Source organism: Cetorhinus maximus, chromosome 8 (assembly GCF_964194155.1).
Source record: "Cetorhinus maximus chromosome 8, sCetMax3.hap1.1, whole genome shotgun sequence".
Taxonomy (NCBI): Eukaryota; Metazoa; Chordata; class Chondrichthyes; order Lamniformes; family Cetorhinidae; genus Cetorhinus; species Cetorhinus maximus.
Window position 1 is genome coordinate 133,506,956 of NC_135886.1, and position 25,558 is coordinate 133,532,513.

General features: G+C 45.9%; 1 protein-coding gene across 7 annotated transcripts in view; it reads right to left on the bottom strand.

Moving 5' to 3' along the window:
* LOC144684002 (mitogen-activated protein kinase kinase kinase kinase 4) overlaps positions 1-25,558 on the bottom strand; it is a 287,637-nt gene that overhangs the window by 71,544 nt on the left and 190,535 nt on the right. For all 7 annotated transcript variants that reach the window (XM_078547672.1, XM_078547671.1, XM_078547670.1 and 4 more), the window contains 4 exons: positions 17,880-17,995; positions 6,750-6,841; positions 2,748-2,896; positions 676-775 (listed from right to left, as the gene is read on the bottom strand). In XM_078547672.1, coding sequence (XP_078403798.1) covers positions 676-775; positions 2,748-2,896; positions 6,750-6,841; positions 17,880-17,995 — 457 coding nt within the window. The remainder of the gene's footprint in view (positions 1-675; positions 776-2,747; positions 2,897-6,749; positions 6,842-17,879; positions 17,996-25,558) is intronic.

The window sequence follows — 25,558 nt, forward strand, 5'->3', positions numbered from 1 at the left end:
ACACTGTCGGACCAGGAGGAGGCTCGTGCTGAGACATGGCACTGAGGGAGGGCTGCCAACTCCAGCTGGACACATTCTTGGAGGTGTCATCACATAACCTTTGGCCACCAATCACCCTGTCAAACAGTGCCTCCCGCCCCCATCTCCTACACTTGTGTAATGAAATGAATGCATAAATGAAAAAGAGCACAGAATACAATGATTTTTCTTCTCAGTTTGCTCGCAGCAGTGTCCAGGAGATTCACCTTCAGTTCCTGGATGCTCCAGGACAATCCTGGAGGTCTGGGAAACACTACATAGAGGAAGTGTGGAGGGTGCTGTTTGCTGCACCAACCTTATATATTCAGATTCTTGAAGAAACCGCAAAATGGAGAAGCATTGCTTTCACCAGCATCGGCACGCTTAACCCTCACGAGCACAGATCGGTCAAAAATATAAAATTCAATATATGCATTAATTGGTGAGGGAAAGAAGCATGCACAGAAACAAGAGAAGCTAAACTACTCTCGCTGTTAAAGCTTGCCAGTCTTTGGGTTTCCCCCCCAATCACACTGCCACCCTGTGGCTGTGACTATATTGTCGTTGTCATTTTTATCTGATCAGACAAATCATTTAAAGGAGGAGGTCACATCAGTGAGTTCCTTTTCTTTGTGTTAAACGGAGACAAGATAATACCTTTTCTTCATTCAAGGTGCTGTGAGGCTGCAACTCGATACCATCTGGAATATTTGCGCTTGCACATTCCGTCTCTCCATTACTTAGCTTGGCTGGTTGCCTGTGGAAAGAAAAAAAGGCGAAACAGTCTTAAAATAAGCTTCAGGAAGTTGCAGTTTTCTCATGGCTAGACAACGATAGAGAGACAGCAGTAATGACAGCCAATCTGTATACTCTCGTTTGTTATGTGTTCACTGTGCAAGGTCGCGGTGAAATGGATTAAGTCATGGAACAGGCAGATCTGTTTGAACTTTAGCAGGAGGAGAACTGTAGCTGAGGCAATTGTTGGTTCCTAGCTGTGACAGCTGTCAGCACACAAGAGTTCCCACTGAGTTACAGAGACCATTGTGTCTTTTCAGGGATGATTGGATAAATGTGTGAGACAGAGTAAGAAACAGGACAACCAACGGGTTCAGCATGAGGCAAACAAGCAAGTCCAGATATGATGAGTCAAATGGCCTCCTTCAGTGCTGAAAATCTAACAAGTCATAGAATCCTACAGCAAAGGAGGGGGCCATTTGGCCCATTGGAAGAGGTAGCCAATCCCACTCTCCTGCTCTTCCTCTGTCGTCCGCCCGTTTTGAATGTGCATCCAATTTGCTTTTTGTAACTTGCTATCCAACCTGATTCCATCACACTTTCAGGCAGTTCATTCCCAATATGAGCAACCAGAGTTTCCCCCAAAGTGTTCCCTGAAAACCAACTTCAAACTTTTCCGGACGTTGCCTCGCAGCTTCCAAATCACACGTGCCTAATGCCATTTGCATCAAATAATTTCACTATCAACGTCTTAAGATAATTATTAACAATATATTGAATTGAGCAATATCTCTCCTTTCATGTCATCCCCAACAAGTCATGCCACCTGTTTACTTGGTCCGCACTGCAGTTCTCAAAGAGTTAATTGGTGAAGAGATTCCTCCGGCGGTGCAATTATTTGCTTGACTGTGGAGAAAGTTCAAATCTAAAGGTTTGTCTTGGTTTAGTAAAATTGCCCCTTAAAGCCAACATAGAGTCTCCGCAGGGATTCATCAAATCTCCAAGCAGAGGGGACTTGTTAAGCACTTACATGGAAGTACAAGTAAAAAAAACGACAGCTTAAAAAAAAAATGTTTTTAGATCCACATCATTAAACTTACTTAGTGGGGGGAAAAATATAATCTGATGTAAAATTAAATCTAATGGGAACTGTAATTTTTTTTCTCGCTAAAGGTCACCGTAGCTCATGCTAATGGTCATAAACTGCAGGATCTGACAAATAATATCGCAGTAAAACTCAGATAATGTTTATTTTTTTTCTCTAAAAAAAAAGCACTACAGCTTAATCATCCAGGGTCTGCCAAAGCCTAAAATTACAACTCGCACTTACTTCCTGGACTGCTAATGCACCGGTGGGCATCAGTGCTGGGGTTTGTCATAATGAAGTCACGTGGTTTGCTGTCTAAGCTCAGTCTGTCTCTCTCTCCTCCCGTATGACTGTTGACAAGGTGTATGTTTGATTCAGACTGGAGTGGGGTAGGAGGAGGGGGAATCTTGGGTCCAAATTGTACGTCTTCGCTTCTGTATGATAAAATTTTAACTAATGAGCTTCCTTAATGGGCTTGGGTTGATAAAGCTCTATTCCAATTCCCATTTTGTCTAGAGTTAGGCAATTTTCAGGGTGGAACTGCATGGGGACGACAATGTGCCTCAGAATCTCCTGGTCTAAGAGGGGCTGGAGTCACTAACCAATGATCGTGAGGTGGGCCATGGAGCCAGACAGCACAGGAAGAGACCTTACAGACCATTCTGCCTGTGCTGGCTCCTCTGAAGGATCGATCTGATTAGACGCACTCCCCTTGCTCTTTTGCCAAACCCCTGCAAGATTTTGCCTGTTGGGTGAGGTCACTTCTAGTAGTGTGGCAGACCCATGGTTTTAAACTGCAGAGACAGCCCAGTTTATGAGCTCAAGGCTTGGAGTTCAGCTTAAAGCCCACAACCTTTGAACCCAGAGCCAAGAGCCAACCTGCCACCTGTACATGATGGTCACATACCTTGATCTGGCTGGTACAGATGCTGCTTGGTTATAGCTCAGATCATCATCTTCATCTGTACTACCAACTTCATCACTTGATGAGGAGTAATCTGTCACTTTCACAAAAGGGCTGTTGCCAATCTTTCCTCTGGCTGGCGTGATTCCCTCCTGTTAATTCAAAACGTATCACATCAGCTCATAATTGAGAAGAGCTTATGAGTTCTGTGCAACCCTGAGCTCTGCATCAACTCCATTTGATGGCCTTGTCAACTGTGTTGAGTAACTTACTCTCAACTTCATCCACTTGGAAACCCAAGTGCCCTCGAAGCCAGCTGCTGTCTCATTCATCCACCTGCCTCCTTATTATCAAATCACAGCCAGTAGGGTCATCCTCATCCCTGGGCTCTTCTCTGCTATGGGAACCTTCCCATTGCCAGATTTTCCATGTTGCCCCCCACCACCGCCTCTTCTGCTATTCTGCTGTAGCTATTTACACCACCTTCAGGCCTAACTTTTGTGTTTTTACATGTCCCATTACCAACTCCTTATGCCTCATACCACATCCCTTTCGTCAGTGAATCACTTGTGTCCACCCCTTCCACCTCCCCATTTCCCTGGCTCCGTATTTGTCGAAAATCTGTTAATCCCTCACAAACACCGGAAAGAATTAATCAACTTATTTGGTACAATGCAAAACCAGTATGCACCCCTCAAAGGCAAAGGCTCCACTTATGTAGTTAAGCAACCACAACAACAAATGAAGTAAAAGAAAAAAGCTTATACAAAGACAAGAGGAAAGTGGAAATGTAGATCAGAGAGCACAGGATGGGATTTGGCACAAGTTGGGATATGGACAACAGAGCTTTGCATGAGCTCATGTGTATAAAGGGGGAAAGCTAGCCAAAAGAACATTGGAATAGTTGAGCCTAGATACAATGCCAGATTAGAGTTTCAGCAGCAGTTGAAAGAGGAACAAAGAAAGTAACAAGAGATGCAAAAAGGGAATATTGAAAACCAAAAACTTGGTTAATAACAACGCAAACAGCAAATGTTTGTAGCTTTTGGCACCAAATCTTAGGAAAGAAAAGTTGCGGTACATTTTTGCAGAGTTGTGGAGACTCTGTGGACCTTTAAAAATGGTGGATGGGACCTGGTTCTGGGATTCCTGCCCCCCATTCCCAGTGCCTTCGATTTTCTCTAGCGTGTGGCACAGGGGCAGGCACTCCCGACCTGGCCGGTTCCATTGCAGGCATTGGAATCACCTAGCTCCCTGCAATTTTCATGGAGTCAGTCCAGCTTCCGAAGTGCTCCTGGCTCACGGCCCCTCAGAGGTGGCATGAACCATAGGGCAGAATTTTACAGCCCCGTTTCGGCGGGAAGGGGGCCGTGAAATGCGGCGGGCCGTTATAAATCCCATTGACGACAGCGGGAACGTAAAATCCCACTGTCGTAAAATTCTGCCCATAGTCTGGATGAGGGAACATTTTGAAAGTTAACTTCAAATGGTTGTATCCATCCCCCCGAATCCAACCAAAAGCTCTGGTTGATTGACACTTTTATAGGGTTGTAGTAACAGGACGTTTTTAAAATAAAGTTATAAATGGATGTTTTTTTAAGCTTTTCCACACATGCCATTGTTCCTAATGGTTCATTGGCTCTGTAAAGAGTGCATTCAAGATGAATGGAAGTGCTATGAATTGGCATGGAAGATATGAGGGGCCATAGGGTGTAGGTCGGGTGGTATGTGTTGGCATGAGCTGGCAAGGATGGGGCGTGGGGATTGGGTAGATGGGTGAAGGGATGTGAGGGATGAGGGATACACGGTCTAATATTAAGTAAAACAACTGAGACAAAGGGCAGAATTTTGCCCTAGGTTGGCGGGAGGGCCCCACCGGCTCGGCGGCGGGCGGGCAGCCGAACTCCGCCGTCATTTTAAATGGGCCAATTAAGGCCCGCCCAGCGGGCTTCCTGTGTGGGGTGGGTGGGGGGGGGGGGGAGGGATTCCCCAAATGGCAAAGGGCGCTCTTTCGCGCATCCATGTGAAAGAGCGCACTGCTCCCTGAGACTAAGTGCTGTCTCAGGGAGACTAGTGACAGTACTTCAAAGTGTCAAAATAGAAAAATAAAAAAAAATTAACATGTCCCCCTCATGTGACAATGTCACACGAGATGGGACATGTTAATAAATCTCACATAAGCTTTATTTAAGATTTTTAAAACGGACATGAAACCTCATCCCGCCAGTGAATGAGGTTTCAGATGCCCACTGGGGCTCTTGGCCTGCCCGCCAACCTTAAGGTTGGGCGAGCAGGGCCTTTAATTACCTTAATTATCCTGTCAATGGCTGATTTTGCTGTCCGCCCGCCTTCCTGAATATTTAAATGGGGCGGGATGATGTCGGGTGTTCCTCCTGACATCATCCCGCGTCATTTTCCCGTTGGCGAGCGGGCTCCGCCCCCAAATTGCCAACGGGAAAATTCAGGCCAAAGTCCCAAGAACTGAGGCAGGCCTTTTCACCAGGCTGCCTTGGCATTTGGCAGCCCTCGTTGCTATCTCTGAACTGTTTCTGGGGGTAGAATTTTCCGGCCCATTCCGCCGCAGGGTTTTCCAGTCCCGCCGAAGTCAATGGACTTTTGAACGGCTCGTCGAATTTTACCGCCTCGGCTCCCGCCGCGACAGGGCCTTAAAATTCTGCCCCGGGGCGGCGGGCCCAACTCCAGCCTACACCTGAACCTCCACCTACCCCCACCCACCAGGAATGAAAATTGTGCCTTTTGAGCGTTCGAGGCACTTTTTCCCAATGCGGACATGCCAATCCGGGAACTTTTCTGACTCCTGCTACCCGCCTCTAACATGAAAATCCAGGCCATTGGCCTGAGAGGTGGTAATGCCCAGTTTTACTAGCATTATAGCAAAGCGTAAAGGGCTAAATTATAAGGACAAGTTGGATTCACTTGGCTTATGGTCCATTGAATAGGAGGTTGGGAGATGATTGGCGGAGGTCTTGAAAAATGATAAAGTTCAATAGGGTAGTTACAGTGCAAACATTTCTCCTGGTGACAGAATCCAGAACAAGGGGAAATAATCACAAAATTAGAGCTCGGCCAATTATGAATGAAATTACAGAACAAAAGGTTGCCTTTTGTATAAAGGATGGTGAAAATCTGCAACATTTCCTCCAATTAACCGCTGAGGCTAGGTTAATTTAAATCTTCAGGACTGAAATGGATAGATTTTTTTTTTGGTGGTGAAGGATATCAGGGATAGGGAAAGAAGGTAGGTAACTGGAGCTGGGGTACAAATAAGCCATGATCTAATTGAATGGTTGGACAATTTGAGGGGCTGAATGGCCTACAGCTGTTCCTCTGCCAACATAACAATGCTAGATAGCAAAGATATACAGAAACCCACAAAATAAACTTTGAGGACAAGATATAAGATGTCGCTTGTTGGAAAAACAACTGCTACTGTGGCTTGAGACAGGGAGGTCTTGTGGCGCAGTGGTAGTGTCCCTACCTCGGGGCCAGAAGCTCTGGGTTCAAGTCCAGGTTCAGGACTGGGAAGATGCATGCATAACATGGTCAAACACGTTATCAGCCTGTAACTCCTTCCAATATGCCCAATGGAGATGGTAAAGAGTGGGAGGGTTTCCTGCATAATACTGCTAATGTATGACATAGATAATGATGTACCACTGACATTGGTCAGTCACATGTTAGACTCTCTCTCTTGAGATTGGAACAACATACCTACTTTATAACTTGTTTAGAACTAGTACTAATAAACCAGTGTTATCCAGAGTCTGTCTACTAACCAAGTGACAAAGAAAGACTATCTCAGAAGGCAATGGCAGTACTTTGCCAAGCATAATCATGGACCGATCCAATGGAAGTCCATGGTCGCCAATGCCCTCTTAGAGTATAGTATTTGAAGGGGGAAGACTGGCCTGAACAAGGCACAAAGGCTGAGAAGAAGATCAGAAGGTACATTTCTGCATTACGTGCCTCAAAAAGGCGACTCACCATGTGATTCCTAGATATTGGGAAACTCCTTTTCTCTTCACATCGTTTGTTGAGCTGCTTGTCGCTTTGGGCGGAGGAACTGGAAAAAGGTGCTGCAAGTCAAAAAGAAGAGGAATTAATGACAGAAATCCGTGCGGAACTTTGGTAAGTCTCTCATGGCGACGGCCCAGGCCTGCTCATTGCAGAAATGGAAGTCCATTGGCTTGAACACGTACAGTTTGGTCAGCATGATTGATCTGGTTTCAAAATATTTAGGGTCAAGAAACACAAAATATGCAAGCATGCTTCAATAAGCTGAACTTTAATGGCACCACTCCCTTAAGTTCAGGGAACTCTAGCAGTGCCTATTCAAATAAATAAAATGGTAACATAATTCATTTCAGCCTTTGACTAGTAGAGCTATCAGCATCTTCTGAAAATGACAGTCATCATGCTGCGCAGATTGCTAGGGACTAAAGGAATCAAATGGACTGGCAACAAATTAAAGCAAAGTAACCACATGAAATAAAATGTGCAACCATGGAAACAAGGGATTCTCATCAACAGGATTCCTTTTAAAACCAGTTACAAAGAAGTATGATTAACTTTTCATTCTCCCTCGCTCACTCCCCACCCCCAGTCCCCTCACAAACCCTCCACTCCATTTTTAGCCCTTTGAAATTTAGTTCCATCTGTGAGCTTTGCAACATAATTCATTGATCTGTCTTAAAAAGGGTTTGGCTCGTCAGTGCAAGTTAACTGAATTGACCATTTTGCAGAAGCGGATCGGATTCATAACTGGGCCCTGAAATTGTAGCTTGAGATACTGAGGTGCCAACACTCAGTAAATGTTTGTCTGAACTTCCTCTTCCTATCCATGCGCTAGCAAACATAGTAATAGGAGGATAGATTGGATGAATGTATGGCTGGAAACGTGGTGTAAGAGGGACAGCTTTAGTGGGAGGCTGTGGCGTAGTGGTATTGTCACTAGACTAGGAATCCTGAGACCAAGGGTAATGCTCTGGGGGCCAGGGTTCGAATCTCACCACGACACATAGTGAAATTTGAATTGAATAAGAATATTAATGATGACCATGACGTGATTATTGTTAAAAACCCATCTGGTTCACCAATGCCCTTTAGGGAAGGAAATCTGCCAACCTGGTCTGGCCTGGCCTACATGTGAGTCCAGACCCACAGCAATGTGGTTGACTCTTAACTGCCCTCAGCTCTTCAAGAGCAATTAGGAGTGGGCAATAAATGCTGGCCTTGCCAGTGATGCCCCCATCCCATGAATGAATAAAAATATGCACGCATGCTTCAATAAACTAAACTTTAATGGTGCCACTCCCATAAGTTCACAGAACTCTAGGAGACATTAGGAGTGGTTCTGGGGGAAGTGGGTCCCATACGCGATTGCACTTTAACAGAGCTGGGACCAGTTTCCTCTCGGGGGATTTGCTCATGCTTTTGGGGAGGATTTAAATGAACTTGGCAAGGGGTTGGGAACCAGCATGTAGCAATAGGAAGGAGAAACAAAGGATTGGGAGAGATAGATAGGAAATAGTAAAGCATTAGGTGGGGCCAGACTAAGAGGGACTGCAAAAATATCGACATTAGGTTTACTGTGTATGTGCCAAAATTGGGAGAGCTGTCCTACAGACTAGTCAAGCAATAGCCTGACAGAGTCATACTCATGGAATCATACCTTACAGGAAATGTCCCAGGCTCCACCATCACCATCCCTGGGTATGTCCTGTCTCACCGGCAGAACAGACCCAGTGGAGGTGGTATACAGTCAGGAGGGAGTTGTCCTGGGAGGCCTCAACATCGACTCCAGACCCCATGAAGTCTCATGGCATCAGGTCAAACATGGGCAAGGAAACCCCCTGCTGATTACCATGTACCTTAGCTGATGAATCAGTACTCCTCCATGTTAAACACCAATTAGAAGAAGCACTGAGGTGGTCAAGGGCACAGAATGTACTTTGGCGGGGAGACTTCAATATCCATCACCAAGAGTGGCTTGGTAACACCACTACTGTCTGAGCTGGCTGAGTCCTAAAGGACATAACTTCTGGGCAGGTGGTGAGGGAACCAACAAGAGAGAAAAACCTACTTGTCCTCATCCTCACCAGCCTGCCGGCCGCAGATGCGTCTGTCCATGTCAGTATTGGTAGGAGGCACCACCGCACAATCCTTGTGGGAACAAAGTCCTGTCTTCATATTGAGGATACCCTCAACGTTTGGCATTACCATCATGCGAAATAGGATAGATTTTGAACAGACCTAGCAACTCAAAACTGGGAATCCATGAGGCATTGTGGGCCAACAGCAGCAGCAGCAGTGTAACCTCATGGTCCAGCATATCCTCCACTCTACCATTACCATCCTCAGGGGATCAACCTGAGTTCAATGAAGAATGCAGGAGGTCATGCCAGGAGTAGGACCTGGCATCCTAAAAATGGTGTGTCAACCAGGTGAAGCTACAACACAGGACTACTTGCATGCCAAAATGTGGAAGCAGCATGTAATGGACAGAGCTAAGTGATCCAACAGCCAACAGATCAGATCTAAACTCTGCAGTCCTGCCACATCCAGTCATGAATGGTGGTGGACAATTAAACAACTCACTGGAGGAGGAGACTCCACAAATATCCCCATCCTCAATAATGGAGGAGCCCAGCACATCAGTGCAAAAGACAAGGTTGAAGCATTTGCAACCATCTTCAGCCAGAAGCGCTTAGTGGATGATCCATCTAGGCCTCCTCCAGAGGTCCTCAGCATCACAGATGCCAGTCTTCAGCCAATTTGATTCACTGCTCATGATATCAAGAGATGGCTGAGGGCACTGGATAGTGTAAATGTTATGGGCTCTGACAACGTTCCGGCAATAGTACTGAAGGCTTGTGCTCCAGAACTTGCTGCCTCCTTAGCTGTTCCTGTACAGCTATAAAACTGGGATCTATCAGGCAATGTGGAAACTTGCCCAGGTGCATTCTGTACAAAAAAAGGAGGGCATATCCAACTCGGCCTGTTAGCGCCCTATTCATCATCAGTGAAATGATGGAAGGGGTTGTCAATATTGCTATCAAGTGGCACTTACACAGCAATAACCTGCTCACTGATGCTCAGTTTGGGTTCTTCCAGGGCCACTGAGCTCCTCATCTCAATACAGCCTTATACCAAACATGGACAAAAGAGCTGAACTCCAGAGGTGAGGTGAGAATGACTGCCCTTGACATAAAAACAGCCTTTGCCCAAGTGTGGCATCAAGAAGCTCAGCAAAACTGGGGTCAATGAGAATCGGGGGAAAACTTTCCACAGGTTGGAGTCATATCTAGTGCAAAGGAAGTTGGTTGTGGTTGTTGGAGGGGAAGGCAGTGGAGTAGCGGTAGTGTCACTGGACTAGTACTCCAGATACCCAGCATAATACTCTGGGGACCAGGGTTCATATCCCACCATGAGTAAAAAATCTGGAATTAAAAGTCTAATGATGACCATGCAACCACTGAGGGAAGGAAATCTGCTGCCCTTACGTGGTCTGGCCTACATGTGACTCTTGCAATGTGTTTGACTCTTAAAAATGGTCTAGTAACTAGCAAGGCATTCAAGGGGCAATTAGGGCAAGTAACATTGGTGCCACACAAGGCAATAACCATCTCCAACCAGACAGAATCCGACTATCTCCCCTTGACATTCAATAGCATTACTGCATCCCCCATTATCAACATCCTGGGGGTTACCAGATCATTGACCAGAAACTGAACTGGACTAGCCATATAAATACTGTGGCTACAAGAGCAGGTCAGAGGCTAAGACTTCTGTGACGAGAAGCTCACCTCTGGACACCCCAAAGCCTTCCCAAGGCACAAGTCAGGAGTGTGATGTTACTCCCCACTTGCCTGGATGAGCGCAGCTCCAACAACACTCAAGAAGCTCGATACCATCCAGGACAAGGCAGCCCGCTTGATTGGCACCCCATTCACAAACATTCATTCCCTCCACCACTGATGCACAGTGGCAGAAGTGTGAACCATCTACAAGATGCACTGCAGTAACTCACCAAGGTTCCTTCAACAGCACCTTCTAAACTGGCAACCTCTAACACAGGACAAGGGCAGCAGATGCATGGGAAAATCACACCTGCAAGTTCCCCTCCAAGCCACACACCATCCTGACTTGGAAATATAACACCATTTCTTAACTGTCGCTGGGTCAAAATCCTGGAAATCCCTCCCTAAGAGCACTGTGGGTGTACCACATGGACTGCAGCGGTTCAAGAAGGCACCTCACCACCACCTTCTCAAGGGAAATTATGGATGGGCATTAGATGCTGGCCTTGCCAGCAATGCTCAAATCCTGTAAATGAATACAGAAGGTAAAAAATATCAGGCAGTTAAGTTGCAGTCATGATAACTATATGGGGTATGTTGTTATGGTAACAGAGATCTGGCTCAAAAAGGGGCAGGACTGGGTACTAAAAATTTGTGGTACAGGATGTTCAGGAAAGATAGGGAAGGAAAGGATGGAGGTGGGTGGCAATATTGTTCAGAATATTACAGTGCTGGAGAGAGTCCGATGGCGGAGGTGGGGGCGATGTGCTGAGAGTGGTCAAGGGCAGGATCTATTTGACTAGAATGAAGAAACAATAGAGGTTACGCTATGGGATGTATTCTATTAGTGCCCAACTCCTGGGAAAGATATGAAGCCACAAATCTGCAAGGAAATTACAATAAGATGAATTATATAGTGATAATGGTGGACTTTAATTATCCTCATATAAACTGGGGGATGGCAAAGGGTAGTGTATAGGGAAGAGCGGGGACAGAGCTTTTCAAGTGTGTTCAAGTGAATTTTCTTGATCAGTATGTTTCTGGCCCAATGAGGAAGGAATTATTGCTGCATCTGGTTCTGGGGACTGAGGTGGGCCAAGTGGATCAAAGTAGATAGGAGAACATTTAGGGAACAGTGATCATCGTATCATCAGTTTTAGATTCACTATGGAAAAAGACAAGAAAAGGAGCAAACTAGAGGGCCAATTACAGTGGGGTGGGAACAGACCTGGCCTATGTAATTTGAAATCAATAATTGACTGGAAAAACTGTAAGAGAACAATGGGCTTTCTTTAAAAAGGAAAAAGTTTGTGTACAGTCAGGGTACATTCCCACCAGGGACAAAGGTAGGGCAAGCAAAGCCAGAGCTCCCTGATTGTTGAAAGAAATAGAGAGTAAGGTGAAGAGGAAGAAGTGGGTATATGACAGACATCAGGTTGCAAATATCTGTGAACTAAGCTGAATGTAGAAAGTTCAGAGAGGATATGAAAAAGTAAGAGAGACACAAAGAGGGGGTATGAAAAGAGACTGGCAGCTAACCTAAATGTAATCCATAAGTCTTCTAATAGCATAGAAATAGTAAAAGGGTGGTAAGGGGAGGAGTGGAGCTGATTAGGGGCCAAAAAGGAGATCTATGCATGGAGGCAAAGGACATGTCTGAGCTACTAAATAAGTACTTTGCATCTATCTTTACCAAGGAAGAAGACATAGCCAAAGTCATAGTGAAGGAAGAGATAATTGAAGCACTGGATGGGCTAAAAATTGATTTTAAAGAATCAAAGATGTTGGATAGACTGGCTATACTCAACATTAATAAGTCACCAGGATCTGATGAGATGCATCTGAGAATACTGAGGGTGTAAGGGAAGAAATTGCAGAGGCACTGACAAAATCTTCCAGTCCTCCTCAGATACAGTGGTGGTTCCAGAGGACTGGAGAATTGCAAATGTTACACTCTTGGTTAAAAAAGGATCTAAGGGTAAACCCAGCAACTATAGACCAGTCAGTTAATTTTTTAAATCAATTTATCAAGTTTTTGCCCATCCAGTCAGTTTAACCTCAATAGTGGGAAAGCATGTAGAGATGATAATCCATGTGAAAATTAGCAATCACTTGGACAAGTGCGGATTAATTAAAGAAAGCCAACACATATTTGTTAAAGGAAAATAGTGTTTCAATAACTTGATTGAGTTTTTTTGTAACAGACACAGTTGGTTAAGGTAATGCAGTTGATGTGTATATGGACTTCCAAAAGGCTTTTGATAAAGTGCCACATAATAGGGTTGTCAGGGAAGTTGAAGCTCATGGAATAAAAGGGACAGTGGCAGCATGGATACAACATTGGCTGGGTGACAGGAAACAGAGAATGGTGAACCGTTGTTTGTCTGACTGAAGGAAGGTAGGCAATGGGGTTCAGCAGTCAGTATTAGGAACATTGTTTTTCTTGAGGTATATTAATGACCCCAACTTGGGTGTACCAGGCCCAATTTTGAAAAGTGAAGCTGATGCAAAACTTTGAAGTGTTGTGAACTGTGATGAGGATAACGATAGACTTCAGGAGAACATAGACAGGCTGGTGGAATGGGCAAAGACATGGCAGATGAAATTTAAGTATGAAGTGACAGATTTTGATAGGAAGATTGAGGAGAGGTGATATAAGATAAAGCATAAAATTCTAAAGGAGCTGCAGGAGCAGAGGGATCTGGGAATATATGTGCACAAATCATTGAAAATGGCAGGGTAGGTTGAGAAAGTGGTTAATAAGGATTACGCGATCCTGGGCTTTATCAAATAGAGGCACATAGTTCAAAAGTAAAGAAGCTATGATAAACCTTTATAAAACATTGATTTGACTTCAACTGGAGCATTGTACCCAGTGGTTGCATCCCTACCTCTGGGCCAGAAGCTCTGGGTTCAAATCCCACTTTAAGACTTGATGAGCATGGAAGGTGCATTCATACCTGGCCAAAGAGGTTGATTATCAGCCTGCAGATCCTTCCTATACACCTGATGGCAGGCAGTAAGAGCAGGAGAGTTTCCTGGTCAGCCATACTGCAGAAGGCAACGGTAAACCACTGAAGTACTTTGCCAAGCATAATCATAGACCAATCCAACGGAAGACCATTGTCACCACACCCTCTTAGGGCATGGTATATGAAGGGGGAGGAGGGGGAATATTGTACCCAATTCTGGGTACCACACATTAGGAAGGATGCGAGGCTTTTGAGATGGTACAGAAAAGGTTTATCTGAATGGTTCCAGGGATGAGGAACTTCAATTGGAAGTTGTCCTTGGAGAAGAGAGAGTTCATTGTGTGAACAAATAAGCCAATTAAAGATTGGAAATCACCATGAACAGAGAGAAAGATGGATGAATTTGAACCACCAATGCTATCTAACCCTAGCATAGATGCAATTAAGAGGAAGCTGGTACATTTAAAAACATTTTTTCAGGGGTTGGGGACATTACTGGCAAGAACAGCATTCATTGCCCATTCCTAATTTCACCGAGTGGCTTGATCACCCATTTCAGAGGGCAGTTAAGAGTGAACCACATTGCTGCAGGTCTGGAGTCACATGTAGGTCAGACCAGGTAAAGATGGTGGATTTCCTTCCCTACAGGGTGTTAGTGAACCAGTTGGGTTTTTACAACAAACAATGATAGTTGTCATGGTCACAATTACTGAGATTAGCTATCTTCCAGGTTTATTAATTGAATTTAATATCCACCAGCTGATGTTGAATTAATGGACCATTAGCCTGGGCCTCTGGATTACTAGTCCAGTGGCATTACCACTAGACACCATGGAGAGGATATGCTGACAGGACGAGATTAAGCAAGGTGGACCTCAGGCTCATCTGGAGCATAAAAACCAGTACAGACCAGTCAGGCCGAATGGGCTATTCTTATGCTGTAAAATTCTACCTCATGCAATAAAATGATCTAATGTATTATAACTGGCTGATTTTAGAGAGAGAGATCAAACTCTCTCATTAGATGTGGTAGCTGTTTATAGCTTGGGGTCACTAAACTCTCTTGAAGAAAAGCAGTAAGAGGAGTGAGAAATGAGATGTGAAAACTGAAGGAATTGTGAATGTGTGGGAAACTGGCTATGTACATTTGCCATCGCAAGGATCAGCTGGAAACATCACAGATGCTGCAATGATAATCTCATTTCAATAGGGCTGTTTTGCTCGTGACGTTTAATAACGGTATACGCTTTGAGGATTCTACAGGGGCAAAACTTTCTGAAATGGTGGAGGTAGTCCCCAAGGCTGTCATTAGAAAGCTCACATTCTAAGTTACCAAAATGCGATATGGTTATTTAGCAACTAGGGTTAAACCTAGTTCAGCTTGTCTTCTGTTCTTCTGAGAGCATAATGGGCTGCTGAATATGAAACACTTTGTTATTAAAAGGCTTCCGGTGCAGTTCCCTGTTTGTATATGTACCACAATTCAGGAGGGGCTCACAAAGGAACAGACCATGGCAGTGATACTCAATGTAAGCTTGGAAGAGGAATTGTGTGGGACACTATGAATGACAGACATGCTTTCTTAATGGAAAATTACTTTGTTGGAGCCTGGGCCTTTTCTATATATAAAAAAAAATACTGGCACACACCAAGGCAGCGACTGTTGATGGGAATTTTGCTGGGGTGTAGGGGTTTATTATTTATTCGTCCCCTCAGTAACAGCTTGGTAATCAGTAAACCTTTGCTGATTTTCAGGAAGCTGTGTTCAGTGCTTTAAGAATGCTTGTCACACAGCTTGTAACATGCAAGGGCCACTCCAGGTGGTTAATAAGTCGAAGAACCACTGATCTTTGCTCTTGTCCTTTTCACTAGCTCCCCACTGTTGCAGACTGCATTCATGAGGTACCGGATCCATTGGGGTGCATCTCTAATCACAAAGACAACAAAGTACTTCCACCGGGTACTTGGAGCCACCCAATGACGACCCTCCAGATCTCCTCAGCTCTTTGTTTTCCACAGGAAAACTCCAGCAGTGTGTCCGGTGGCCCTCAAACAGCTCCTGTGTCACTCACTCTCCACTCTCCTCTCCAAATCTGGGCATTAGTTTGTTGATGCTTCAAATTAACTGTACCCCATCCACATGTCAACCTCATCCCAGCACTTTAACATTTCTCAACATTTCTACCCCTTCTCTAGCCCTAAACTTACAACTTTCTCTAGCGGTTTCTTTAATCCTGCCTCACCTCTTGTCCATGAAGGTCATCTATGGCTCTGTCAATCCTATTGTCACCGAACTGCTGAGACCCAAGTTTTTCTTCCTGGCTCTCATGCGAGTTGATATTGTTAAAGATTCCCTCTTCTCAGGTCCTGTCCCCTTCAAATCCACTGTCACAGAATTGTTACAGCACAGAAGGAGGCCATTCAGCCCATCACGTCTGCACCAGCTGTCTGAATGAGAAACCTTGTGCCTGACCCCTGCCTTCTGCCCGAAACCTTGCACTTTCTTCCTTTCCAGCTAACAGTCTAATTCCCTTTTAAATGCCTCGATTGAACCTGTCTCCACTACACTCTCAGGCAAAAGAAACACATCCTTGACTTCCCTGTCCTTGTAAACTACCACCCCATTTTCCACCTTCCTTTGTTATCCAGAGTCTTTGAACATGTTATTGCCTCCCAAATACATGCCCATCTCTCCTCCAATTCCAAGGCTGAGCCTCTTAGTCAGGTTTCTGTTTCTGCAACAGAACTGAAATGGCCCTAATCAAAGTCATAAATGGCATCTCCTGTGACTGTGGTAAATTATTGCCCCTTATTCTGCTGGACCCGTCTACAGCCTTTAACATGGTTGACCACACCATCTTCCTCCAACATCTCTCCTCTGTTTCCCAGCTGAGTGGGATTGGTGGCACCTGGTTTCACCCTTACCTATCCAGTTGTACTCAGACAATCTTCTGCAATGGCCTCTTTTCTCTCCCTTACACTGTTAGCTCTATTCAAGAATCTATTCTTGGCCTTCTCCTATTTCTAACCTAATCATGTTGCTCTGAATAGACCACTGCAAAGTCCTGGGGTATCAGTAGCCACTGCCATAGAGTAACATGATGAGGCTTTTTCTCCCAATTTCCTACAATGTTGGCTTTAAGCTCAGCTGAGTGTTCATACTGCCAGAATTGAGGGTGTGTGGAGGGTGGGGAGCGAGTACCCACTAGCTACACCAGATAGGAATGAAAGACTTTTCCACAAGGAGATAAGGAAAACTGGAGGATGTTAAGCCATACCACTTTCAGATAGATTTTGGCAAAGAAAATAACAGTGGTAAGTAAGTATACTCTGAAGGAAGTAGGGTCAGAGTTGTGGCTGAGGGATTTGGAAGTACAGTACAGGTTCATAGGCTATTAAAGGCAGCACCCCAGATTGATGAGGTCGTAAAATCACTGAATGGAATTCTCACTTTTATCTCAAAAGGTATAGAATATAAAAGCCAAGAAGTAATGATGAGCCCATATAATATTTTAGGCTTCAGTTGGAGTACTGCTTGAAATTTTGGGCTCCACATGATAAGAAGCATATTGAGGCTTTAGAGAGGGTACAACGTAGATTCACTAAGACGTTGTTGGTATCAGAAAACACAAATCTGAAGAAACGCTTGAAAAATTAGGTCTGTTTAAATGGAACAATGCAGATTATGATAGAAGTGTTGTGATATAAATTATGAAAGGATGGAATAGGGTAAATAGAAAGCAGGCTGTTTTCAGTAGTTGAGAATGTCTAGAGTGACAAATACACAATTAAATGCAGGAGGCTTAGAACAGAGGGCAGCTGGAGAGACTTCTTTACACAGAAGGCCATGGAGCTTGTGGAATCCATTTCCACTGTTAGTGATTAAGGCAGGAGTTATGTCAACAATTCCAAGATTAGATTAGGTAGCTGGATGAAGGGATGAGGGAATGAAGGAATATGGGAACAGGCAGCATAGAAAATAAACATCAACACAGGCTCATTAAATCGAAGGTCCTGTTTCACATTTAAGTTCTATGTATTCTGATGTCGAGATAATTCCCACGCAGCTCAACAGGGAATGACATTGCCACATTGCCATTGCCTGGGAACTTGGTTCTGCACCTATAACTTCCCTAAAAAAAATGGAACTTTTGGGGAAGTTATAGGGTGTGGCACCAAGAGAATGCAAAGAAAAACATGACTCAAAAAAAAAAGGCTGATGGGCACAACATTGCAATTTCCTCTTTGTTTCATGACACAAGATGCAGTGACGAACTGAAACCTCTGCGTTTCTTTCAAAAGACGTTTATAGGAACAAACTTATGCCATAGCCACAGACTCACCTGATACAGACCGAGAGCCACTTCGACTCTGTGAATTGCTGCCAGGGGAATTGCCTTTTGCTTGCTTGGCCAACGGGCTCTCCACCCTCTCCCACAGGGGTTGCAGTTCAAAGTTACTGAACAGAAACACAAACAATCCACAATCAGTGAACCATGATGCAGCAATTTTTCATCACCGATTGGCAACTGTGTCCTTTTAGTGAGAAGAGTGAAGCATTCGCCACACAGGCAATCATTTTGACCACTCGCAGTTCAAAACGCATTGGGCATTTCATACAAACACGGCAATAGGTCGGGGCTGTCTGATATTAACTGAATATATTTATAAGGGGAGCAATGTATGAGACAGAAAGGCTTGCATTTGTACACCGCCTGTCATAACCTCAGGACATCTCAGAGTGCCTTATGGTTAATGAGAAGCATGAGAGAAAAAGCAGAGAGAAAAGAACTGGAATTAGATTTAAAAGCACATTCTGAGAGATTGCCAGTTTTATTGGTCGGCTTACTCATGAAGCATTAATATGGCAGAACTGTGGCAGATGGAGTTCAATGTGGGAAAGAAAGATCGGGGTATTTTCTAAATGAGAAGCTAGGTATAGTGTTGGATCAGAGAGATTTAGGGAATCCATGTACAGAAATCACTAAAAGCTAGTGGACAGGTACAAAAGTAATATAAAAGAGGAATATTAGCCTTCAGTTCAAGGGGGCTGGAATACAAAATGGTGCAAGTTATGCTACAGTTAAAGTTCTGATTAGACAAGCATCTGGAGTACTGTGTTCGGTTTTGGACACCGGACTTCAGGAACGATATACTGGTCTTGGAGGGAGTGCACTGCAGATTAGCCAGAATGACACCGGGCCCAAAAGGGTTAAAGGTTGCATAGTCTATGCTTGTATTCCCATGAGCAAAGAAAATTAAAGTGTGGTCTAATTGAGGTACTTAAGATGATTAAGTGATTAAATAGGGTAGATAGAGAGAAACTATTTCCTTGGGTGGGTAAGTCCAGAACAAGGGAGCATAACCTAAAAATTAGAGTCAGGCCATTCAAAGGTGATGTCACACAAAAGGTAGTCTGGAACTCCCTCCCCCAAAAAGCTGTTGAGGCTGGGGGTCAATGGAAAACTTCAAAACTGAGATTGACACACATTTGTTAGGCAAGGCTATTAAGGGTTACCGAACCTGGATGGATAGATGGATTTACGGGATAGATCAACCATGGTCTAACTGAATGGCTGAACAGGCTCAGGGGGCTGAACAATATACCTATTGCCACCCTCCCTCTGCATGGGGACACTCATTGTTAAAGCACCGAAGCTTTGAGCAAGGGATGGCAGGACTCTTTTGGCTTGGAGCTAGAAGCTAAAAATACAGGAAGTTAGGCTTTGTAGCTTGCAGAAAAAGGCACTGCCAAAAATAAGTCAGTCAGCCCACAAAAAGGACACGGCATGTGGTTTATTGTTTTTTCCAATTTTTCAAGGAGAGAAATGTGGCTGGGTCGTGTAAATGTTGGAGCATGGACTTCTACTTTGTACGTTCACTTGCTGCCTTTGAAATAAAGAAGCTAAACGATTTGTTTCTGGCCTTGCCTCATCAGTCTGTCTTTGAACTGAATCGAATCGGTGCATGCAAAAACACAATGGGCGGAATCGTCCCAGATTTGCATTAAGTGCGGTAGCAGGAGGGTAAAACGACATTTTACCTGTCGGCCGCAATGGCGGCTTTTCATGCTGTATCGTCCCAAACCCGCCGCATTAATGGTGCATTCGCGGGAGACATGCCACTTCCATGGCGGGTGGGCTCTCACTTGCCCGCCAAGCCATCGCCTCGCTGTTTCAGCACGCCTGGCGCCATATTTAAAGTCTAGCCGCATGGGCGCCGCTTAGTGCTTCCAGCCAACGTCGGCTGCAAAGAAGAGATGGTCCTGAAGGCAAAAAGACTGCAGGCCACAGGTTCAATGGCACGTCCGTCGAGAGCCTTGAGGATGCAGTGGTGGCTTGTTGTAATGTCCTCTACCCCGCTCTGGACGCAGGATGGGCAGCAACATCACTAATCTAGCTTGCGAGATGGTGGTCAGCGGTGGTCAGCGCCAATGCCCGGCAAAAGAGGACAGCCACCCAGTGCCATGACAGGGTGAATGGTCTCATCCGTTCCGCCAGGGTAAGTCACTCTTCATCACTCTCAACTCTCACACTCACAAACCCATCACACATCCAGAGGGTTCTCACACCTCACGGGACAACACCACTAACACTCACACACACCCTCACATCTCCATCAGGCTCAGACCCTCTCGAGCTCGCGTCCTCATCCTGTCCATGGTTCTGCTCACCACACAAACATTCCACACAGTGCCAAGTGCCCTGCTCACACTCTGTCCATCTGTCTCCATGCAGGAGAAGTCTGCTCACATCAGCAGGGAGAGGTCCCAGACCGGGGGTGGACTGGCCCACATTAGGCCCCTCACTCACTTTGAGGAGTGTGCCACTGTGCTGACTGGTGAGTATGTGGACTGTGCCTGCGGTGACGGTGAGGTCGGCGGCGAACACCCTCATGAGGATCCTGCACCACATCATCCCTCTCTCAACACAAAGATGAGTTCTCTCTCTCCTGCTTTTGACTCTGCTACCATGCACTACTTATGTCTACAATGGTTCACAGGGAACTCTGCCATGGGACTGACACCCTGAGCCAGCCAGTCCCTCAGCTCCATCCACATCCTCACCTCCAGCCAAGAGGACACCTCCTCCATTGAAGAGCTAGAAATAAGCAGCATGGAAGACCCGTCACAGCGCTTACCCACACCCTGCACCAGCGCAGAGACACACACCTCGGTGGGACCTAGATCTAGAGCAGGCTCAGGTTCACAATCTGGTGGTCAGCGCACGGACACGTGTCCATAGCAGGAGGAGGCAGGTTCAACCGAGCTCCAGCCACTCAGAGGACTGCTGGGGAACAGGCATCTGTGAGGTCTGAGTCAGGTGACGAACCTCTAGACTTAGCCTTCCAACTCATCCTGGAGAGACAGCAGAAGGCATGGGAACATCATGCAGGGCTGTTGGAAGCCCTTGGCAGAGTGGCCCGCGAGTCAGAGGAGTGTGTCCGCCTGCTCTCTGATGATGTGGTGCCCACATGTGCATGTGTGGAGATCTCCATGGGGAGGATGGCAGATGCCATGGAGACTCTGGTCCAGCAGAACGCGGAGATGTGTGCAGACCTGCACTCCATCACGGGAGCCATGGGTGAGTTCCTGCAGTGGTAACACGAAAGGGAAACGGGGCACCTCGACGTCCCTCCAGGTGCTCCTTCTCCTCAAGGAGTCAGGCCGGGCCCCTGGAGGGAGGAGGAGCAACAGCTGGACACCCCTGGGTCATCCACTCAGGAACGTCAGAGGCTGTCCTCTCCTTCTGAGTCCCCTTTGCCTCTGAGCCTCTCAACCTCATCCTCTGTCATCACAGAGCAGCTAGTCAATGAGTGATTCTGGAGGGAGGTGTGTGTGTGTGTGTGTGTGTGTGAGTGAGTGAGTGAGAGAGACAAGGCCTTTCGAAGCCTCGTGCACGCATTCTCCTACACATGCGGATCCTTCACATATCACACTCACCTCAATATCTTGGGCATTTTGAATGCTGCCTGCTGGGGTTCATTTTCAGCTGTCCATCTGAGCTAACCTGCATCTCTGCTCACCCAGTGGTCATGCAGCACCAGATCTCGCCCACCATGACTCAATTTGGACAGCATGGTCTTGATTTGGTTTCTCATGCGCTTCCCTGTCTTTTCCCCTCCCCCAGTCATCCATTTCCTTTTCCCCATCACAGTTGACCCACGGGGCATCACCTTTCAATTCCCCTCCGTGATCTACCAGCCACAACCTTTTTCCTTTAAGGATGTCCAGTCGAGCATGTACATTCCCTTCCTTCCCAAAAATCCCACCCCCATCCACATTCACCTCCCCGATCTCCTCCTTCCCACCCCAGGGTCCGTGTCTGCCTCCGAGTCCTCATCAACCACCTTCACCATCCCTTCTGCCACTCCCATCGAACCCTCACCTTCCCACCCTACCGCCTCACTCTGCCCTCGATCATTCTCACCATTCCCTCATACCACAACTACCCTCAATTCACTCCCCAGGAGGCAGTCGTGGACCCATCAGACCCCTCCCTCGCATGTTCACAAGGACATCCCTCCCTCCAGACTCCTTACCCCTCTGGAACCCCTGCCTCACCGGAAGACCTTCCCCCCACCTTAATCCTCCTACGCCCCCCCCACTGCCCCCCAGCCACACCCCCGCTTAGTCTCTTTCCCTTCCTGACTCCCTCAGACACCCGTACTGCTTCTGAGACCCTTAGTCCTTCCCCCCTCCTGACTCCTTTCTCTAGCCTGACCTCTTCCTCCAGTCTCATTTTTTCCTCTAACCTTACTCCTTCCCCCTTCCTGACTCCCTCAGACGCCCTCACTTCTTCCTTCAGCTTTACCCATTCCCACCTCCTGACTCCTTCCTCCACCATTACTTCTTCCTTCCCCCGGACTCCCTCCCCTCTCCGGACTCCTTTCTCCCCAGACTCCCTCCCATCTCCGCACTCCTTCCTCCCCCCGAACTCCCTCGCCTCTCCACACTCCTTCCTCCCCCTTGGACTCCTTCCCCTCTTCACACTCCTTCCCTCCTCCAAACTCCTTCGCTTACACCTTCCAACCCCTGTACACCTACATCCCCAGTTGCTATCTTCTCCCCCATTAACCCTCCTCCCATTGTACTCCCTCCACCCCCCCAACCTCACCCCCCTGACACCTTCATACCCCCCTCACAACCTCAGTCCCCCGACACCTTCACTCCCCCAATCCTAACCTCACCCCACCGACACCTCTTCCTCTCCCAGTTAACCCTAGACCTTCCTCTCCCACCCCCTCAACCATCATCCGTTGTGAGCAACAACGGTGACTTTCCAACCTCCGTGAGCTGCTTCGCAGCAGAGCCATGTCCATGAGAATCCACCCAGGATGCCATGTATGTTCCTCCAGGGCCCCATTGCTGTCGGGCTCCAGCATCTTCTGCTCCTTCGATGTCCGCGGCGTGAACAAGGCCCTGGCGGTAAGCCCTGACTTCTGCACGTCACAGTTGTCAAGACGTGTTCTGCATCAACGTGTTTTCTCACCGAATGATCCAGCGGGGGGCAGGAATGAGTCCGGTGGGCTGGCCTTATAGTGATATGCTGATGTATTACAATGAGATTCCCAATGCCCGATGGCAGGGAAAGCGGCCCGCCATTGGCGGGTGGAGTGGACAATCGCAAACCGGTTTCACAACGCTGTGAAACCGATTTTTGGCCTTCCTGCCGTATTGTCCGCTCACGCCACCGAGCATGCCCGACACCAGCAGGCACGGAAAGTCTCGGCCAATCTCAAGTTCAGAGTTAACGCTGTTGTAAAATTAAATGTTGGGTTGTATGCCTTCACTCCTGAATGCAAGATTCTTGGACTACTTATTGGAGTGACCGCACTGCTATAGCCAAGGTACGAGGTAAAACTGAGCATTGTAACAATTGGATAGGCCAAGATGGAATAGGATCATGTTAGCAATGGAGCAGAGAGATGGAGCTGGTCAATATTCCAATCCATCCCTCAAAATATTGGCTATATTATGAAAAATAGAAAATATATTGAACATTTTGCTCAAATATACTTGATCTCAGGATTTGTGCCAAGGCCACGTTTAGTTCCCAACCCTTGTTGCCCCAGGTGATGTGTCACCAAAGCTCCTTAGTGAACCAGTTGTGTTTTCACAACAATGATTATTGTATCTGGTAGCAGCCCAGAGATCAGCAAATTGAATTCATTTGATTTTCCAACTTGCCATCAATTTGAAGACATGATCTCTGCAGTAACCCTAAGGGCTGGCCTACCTACAGTATCCACCATTTCCTTTAACACTGACTTGTAGCATGTTGCAGCATTTGTTAATGATGTTCCATTCAGGCATAATGTGAATGAGCACACCTTGGGGTGTTTAGGGTTATTGATGGTAACACTTTGATACCCACCAATCTTACAGTCATGATCATGCGAACATGAGCTTTCACACTTTGGAATGCAAGCTGGGAGAATTTGGGAACAGTTCTGCAGATTAGTGCTGCTTTCAGTAATCTAGTTAGTGGCTGCAACATTACTTCATGAAGAAAATTTAATGCTCCCAAAAAAATGAGTAGTATTGGATTCCATTATTATACCTAGAAAATAACTGTTCCACTTTCAAAATTTGAGAGATCACTAACGTTCGCAATAAACACTCTATTAATTCGGGACTCATATCTCCCCTCAAAAAGTAGACATGAGTTACTAACCGAGATTGTCGAAATAATGTTTGTTGGGTAGGGGTTAGCCTGCTGGAAACACTCTTGCCCCTGAATCGTGAGGTTTGTAATTCAAGTCTCACTCCATGCCTTGAATGTATAGTTTTAGCTATTGGAGGTACTGGATACAGCACAAGAGAAAGGTTCTGGCTGCAAGATACTGCTGGAAGAGGTGAAATTTGTTCCATGTGTCCTCGCCAACATACTCCCATTAACCCATGCTGACAAAAGATGAAATGCTCTTTCATCCAATTGCTGTTTGTGCCGTCTTGCTGGTTAGAAAACGTTGGCCATCTTTGCTGCCATAATGATCATCTTGCATGTTTATGAGAAATGAGACTGGGCACTCTACAATACAAGCCTTTTTTGCATGATTATAGAGTCACCCCTTTGAAATAGCAAATTAGTCACATTTTAAAAAACAGAGTTAAGTATGGAATACAATGCACTGAGCAAAATTGAAGAAATGTAAAATAATTCTCCCTTCCTAGTCTGGCACATTAACAACTGCAATGTCTTCTTTTATCACTTGGGGTGGCACAGTAGTCCTTGTTAGTTGCTAAGAAAGGGAACTATATATACAGACACCACATTTTTTTAAACATTCTTTCACGAAATGCGGCAAGGCCCGCTTTTGTTACCCATTCCTAATTGCCCTTGAATTGAGTGGCTTGTTAGGCCATTTCAGAGGCCGGCTATGTGGAGTCACAGGTAGGCCAGACTGGGTAAGAATGGGAAGATTTCCTTCCCTGAGGGACATTAGTAAACCAAATGGGTTTTTACACCAATCAGTGAGAGTCATCCTGGTTGCCATCACTGAGACTAGCTTCATATTCCAGATTTATTAATTGAATTTAAACTGTCATGATGGACTTTGAACCCATAATACTAGAGCATTAGCCTAGGCCTCTAGGTTACTAGTCCAGTTATATCACCACTAAGCCACCGACGCACACTAAGTGGTGGACGGAGGGGGTAGGGCAGGGGGATGTGGCGGGGGAGGTGGGGCGACTTTCTTACTTCATGGGAAACTTGGCCGACAGGAATGGAATCTTTGGGGATTTTCCGACCATTTAATTTAACCCTGACACACATATCCCTCGGGAAATTTCCCTGTGCACAGCGTGACATCAGAAAATTACCCTTTAGGCTAAATGACCTCTTGGGATTTAAGGACAAGTGTTTAAAATGATAGAAAAATACCGTGACTGTTTTGTCCCTCAAAAAGCAGATTTATCTTGTTAACAAGACCACATTCAGAGGCGCAAATGACACTGCCTGAGGCAATTTCTAAATTGCACGACATCTGAAAGTAACCTTTTGATCTACAGGGTATG